This window comes from Palaemon carinicauda, chromosome 3, assembly GCF_036898095.1.
Source record: "Palaemon carinicauda isolate YSFRI2023 chromosome 3, ASM3689809v2, whole genome shotgun sequence".
Lineage (NCBI taxonomy): Eukaryota > Metazoa > Arthropoda > Malacostraca > Decapoda > Palaemonidae > Palaemon > Palaemon carinicauda.
This window is the reverse complement of record NC_090727.1, coordinates 149,960,706-149,965,705: the sequence shown is the minus strand read 5'-3', so window position 1 is coordinate 149,965,705 and position 5,000 is coordinate 149,960,706. Positions and strand designations below refer to the sequence as shown.

Below are 5,000 nucleotides of genomic sequence, written 5' to 3'. Positions count from 1 at the left end.
ATTATTATTATCATCACTTGCTAAGCTACATCCCTAGTTGGAAAAGCAGAATGCTATAAGCCAGAGGGCTCCAACAGGGAAAATAGCCTAGTATGGAAAGGTAATAAGGAAAAATTACAAGTTTATAAACAATAATAACATTAAAATAAATCTTTCATATGTAAACTATCCCTGTCCATAATCTCCATGGCTGCAAAAATTTCTGTAGTCTTCATCTTGCAGGGTAACTTTAATTTTGAATTTTTCCTATGTATCCAAGAAAAAAATGAAAACACTTAACGGTTTCTTCGATTATTCCACTGATATGCAGTGTATATTTGACTTCTTTGTAAGAATAAATTCTTTTCTTTTGAAATGTTTAGGCTGATAAAAAACATTTCTTTGTATTTCGAACAAATCTTGTTTTTTTTTTCTCTTCTTTATAATAGAATTCATCGAGACTTTTGACATCAGGGTGCGGTCAGAATGTTCGTGCTATCTCCCCCACATAATAGAGAACAAGTGTCTGTCCATATATGTACATTATATAAACATATATCACAAGCACACGTGATTTTAATTAATGTAAATATCACCCACGAAGGGCATTTAAAACCGAATTCTATTTTGGGAATGGATATCCACTTGGAATTCATTTTATGGTAACAGCTTCTGGCCGGGTGGAGATTCGAACCCCCACCTTTTCGGCTGGAAACCACCCGGCCAGAAGCTGTTACCATAAAATGAATTCCAAGTGGATATATATTCCCAAGATAGAATTCGGTATTAAATGCCATTCGTGGGTGATATTTACATGTACATTATATATGTACAGTATGTATGTATATATATATATATATATATATATATATATATATATATATATATATATATATATTTACTTATACACACATATATATATAATGCATTTATATATATGTGTGTATGTATATATATAAATTATATATATATATATATATATATATATATATATATATATATATATATATATGATATGTATATACTTCTTATATATATATATATATATATATATATATATGTGTGTGTGTGTGTGTGCTTATATATACATATATATATATATATATATATATATATATATATATATATATATATATATATACACACACATACATATATATATATATATATATATATATATATATGTGTGTGTGTGTGCTTATATATACATATATATATATATATATATATATATATATATATATATATATATATATATATATATATATATATATATATATATATATATATATATATATATATCCGATAGCGTTCAGCGTCATTGCCAGACGTATACTTGGTTCCTCCCCATCCCTTGGGTTGGGGGAGAGGGAGTAATCATACCCTAGTGATAGAGGGGTGCGTATTTGTACAAATCTCATCTATATCTCGATTTCTTTGACAGTTTTGAATTCTTTGCAATTTAACCAACAGAAATTTAGATACAATAAAGCAAGATGTTTTACAGATTTTCATTGAGATTCTAAGATTTGTTCAATGTTCGACATCTGATTGAAAAAAAAAGATAAAAATAAGTGATGGCAAAAGATGACTTCAGGATATGTCCTCAACAACGTTAGCAATTTCACCCGATCAATTTCGGTGTCACGGAACCGTCAATTCAAATAGGATATCACAAGAGAAATGACACCACACCATTATTTGGTTTTTTATTCAAGCAGATGAAAAAAAAAAAAAACTAAAGTTGACAAAGATTACATAAAAGAATGATGATAACCCGTTACTTCAAAGGACACAGCGCTGGATATTCACTTCCATAAGATATTGAAAAAATTCTATTAATCAGTTTTATAGGATCAGATGCAAAAGAATAATGAAATAAGCAAAAAAGGTGTAAGGTATTTTTCTTTTTATAAAGTGTAAGCAATTTAAAAGCTTGGTTAGCAGGGTTTAAACTTTTGAGGTAATTTGCATGGTTTCAAGGTAATTTTTCAGGTAATTCTTAGGTAATTTCGGTTTTACAAAATTATGAGCTTCAAATTTAAGGAAATTGGAGAAGTTTTAAGGTAATCTAAGGTAAAAAGCAGCAGCATCAAAGTAATGATCAAAAGCTCAAGTTTAAACCCTGGTTAGTCCCATAGAGTTAGTCAGGGCGCGAATCAAGGGCGTCTTCATTGCAGGACAGGTGGCGGCGTCTGGAAGTCCTTGGGAGGTGGAGAGGAGCCCTTCCACGGGAGTCTAGTACCAGCGGATGCCACGGGCGCGTTCGTAGTCAGCTTTGCGTATCTGCTGGAGGGAGTGGGCGGGGGTGGGCGGGATGAGGGGGGAGGTGGCCCTGTAGCCGAATTCGTCAGCCACGTAGTCAACGCGGGCAACATTTCCTTCGGGATGCTGGTAGCTGAGGAGGAAAGGATGGAGGGAAATTAGTGTTTTTGGGCTGGGTGATTCTCTTAAAGGTTTAAAGGCCAGTCTTGAATGGCCGAGGCAAGGGACAGTGACAATGCCCTAGCAAGTAGGACAATGCCCTAGAGACCGACCATATATTATATGATCAGCGCCCAAGCCCCCTCTCGACCCAAACTAGGACCAGGGAGAGCCAGGCAAAGGCTGCTGATGACTTAGCAGATAGACTTATAGGCTCCCCCAAACCACCCAAACCTTAGTTCACAGGGATGGTAATGTTGCAGACACTAAAGGTACTAACGAGTCTGAGCGGGAGTCGAACCCCCGTCCTGCAAACACCATGCAGAGACGTTACCAATCAGGCCACAACAACCCTCCTCTGTTTGTTTAAATATATTATCGGTCCCTCCTTACCCTCCCCCTTTCTCATCATATATCATCTATCAGTCCTTAATACAATATGTAACCGAAAAAAAAAAAAAAAAAAGAATAGCGACTTCCGCTAGACCTCGAATCTTTCAATAGACCTTGGCCCAGGTTACAACTACCCTTTCGGACGAATCTCTGACTTCCAGAGATACGAAGGGACACTTTCATCTCGGCATCGAAGCGGTTCGTTTCATCTGCAAGACTCAGCATCACGAAGCCATTTGTTGTGGGTTTCCTTTCCGCTCGAAGACGTCTTTTGCGAACCTCCTGTCAGGATTTATTTCAGTATCGAAGACACAGGTCCAGAAATTTTGAGTTATTGAGGTCATTGGTAATTTTGATACAAATATGGTGGTCTTTTGGATGACGCACATTTCAGTCTTCGTCTGATTTTTACTCTGGTCTGAGCTAGAAAAGGGATCTAGGTTGGTCTTTGCTTTATATAGATATTTGAAATGGGAATCCTTCAAAGCATATGTGACTTCCATTTTGAATTAGGAATTGTTAAGGTGTAGGAATGGAGGTAACTGTCATGTCCAGCTCTCTGTAAGTAAGTCATTGTCAAAATCTCTTTTGGGGAGGCCTCTTATTGGAAGCATCGTCCTCATGTCTATTTCTAGGGAGGCCTCTTATTGGCCTAAATAATCACTCCGGTGGTTTCATTTATTTCTCGGTTACAAATTCTAATGCTCTTGGGTAATCAGCTCCATAATGAGAAAAAAATTATATCATATCTATTTTGAAAGAGATAAGTTTCAAATTGTTTGAATATCTTTAAGTACAGAAACATCACCTATCCCCCTAAATTGCCATTTCTAATAAGACTCGTAAATAACAAATATGATCTGATGTGTTTTTGGCGAACCTGAAAGTTCCTGCGACGTTGCTCTGTCCCCGGAGTCCCGGTCTTCCCGAGGCCGAGGCGCTGATCCCGTTCTCGGTCCTGAAGTCGTAATCGAAGGCGCCTTGGTGGTTGTTCTGCCTGAAGTCGTGGATGGTCCTGGCGAAGTGGCTGTAGGGACGGTTGTAGTGGTTGTAGGGACGGTTATAGTGGTTGTAGGGACGGTTGTAGTAGTGCTGGTTCTGGCGGTACGGATAGGGGTTGGGGTAGGGCCGGCTGCCGAATTGGGGCTCGGCTTTGGGTTCGGCTTTGGGTTCGGGTTCGGGTTGTGCCTCGGCAGCAACCAGGGCCAAAATGGCAGAGAGTAAGAGGACCTGAAATATCATCATCATCATCTTTATCATCATTATCATCCAGGATTCATTTGATCACTTTTTTATATGTTAGTAATAGGAATCACATAAGATAGAAAAAAAAATTCTTGAAATATAATGTTATGTAGCTATTTTGAAAAAGAATTGATCTCAGCATCATTATTTTTCCCTTTTAGCTTGCATTTCTTTAACAGTGGATAGATGGAGTAGCGATCTTTCCCAGATTGGTCGATTAACATAGTAAAAAAGCTTAATAAATTATCTGAGACTTTAATTGGATTCAAAAGCTTAGTAATTTTCATCATTATCATTATCTTCCAAAACTTTCTCCCTTTTTTTTATGAAATTTAAGCTGTTCTACAAACAGAAGTAAATATCATTATTTTACAAGTATGAGTAGCAATCCAATGTTCTAGTGAAACAAGTGTATGTTCTCAGGCAATTTAAGAACTATTTTTGTCATTGTAAATTACACTGGAAAAATGATTTTCTGTACGAATCACGAAGTCTGATATTTATAAAGGAGACTTAATTTAGAATTGACCCTTTGAAGAATGCAGATTACGAAAAATCTTTTTCTAATTATCGGTCTTCACCCAAGATGTTATTTTGGTAATAAGCTGGGAAAATAATCTAATTATTTCGTGAATAATTCTAGGTATTTATTTTCATTAACCTTTGATTTATGTGTTGGAGTTAAAGAAGAAGTCTTGAAAATGAGAGGGGCCACTAATACATTTTAGTTAGAGTACACTTACTTTTTATTAGGTACTTGACACCTTAAACTATGATTTATTTTTGGAAAAAGGTTTCGAATAAAATGCAATGGAAAAGGTCTGAGTAATCATTTCATTAGAGTTCTTTGTTAATGTTTCAAAATCGCACTTTTTTTATCTAAAGCTGATACATACATATACTATATATATATATATATATATATATATATATATATATATATATATATATATATATAT

At 35.4% G+C, this 5,000-nt stretch overlaps 1 protein-coding gene across 2 annotated transcripts in view; it reads right to left on the bottom strand.

The window, feature by feature from the left end:
* Positions 1 to 2,192: 2,192 nt before the first annotated feature.
* The window catches only part of LOC137637953 (cuticle protein AM1199-like), a 3,322-nt gene continuing 514 nt past the window's right edge, over positions 2,193 to 5,000 (bottom strand). The window contains exons 2-3 of one of the 2 annotated variants that reach the window (XM_068370059.1): positions 3,677 to 4,026; positions 2,193 to 2,377 (exon numbers count right to left, since the gene is read on the bottom strand). In XM_068370059.1, coding sequence (XP_068226160.1) covers positions 2,218 to 2,377; positions 3,677 to 4,026 — 510 coding nt within the window. In that variant the 3' untranslated portion in view covers positions 2,193 to 2,217. Of the gene's footprint in view, positions 2,378 to 3,676; positions 4,039 to 5,000 lie in introns of those variants that run through there. The other variant, XM_068370058.1, reaches the window with a different exon arrangement.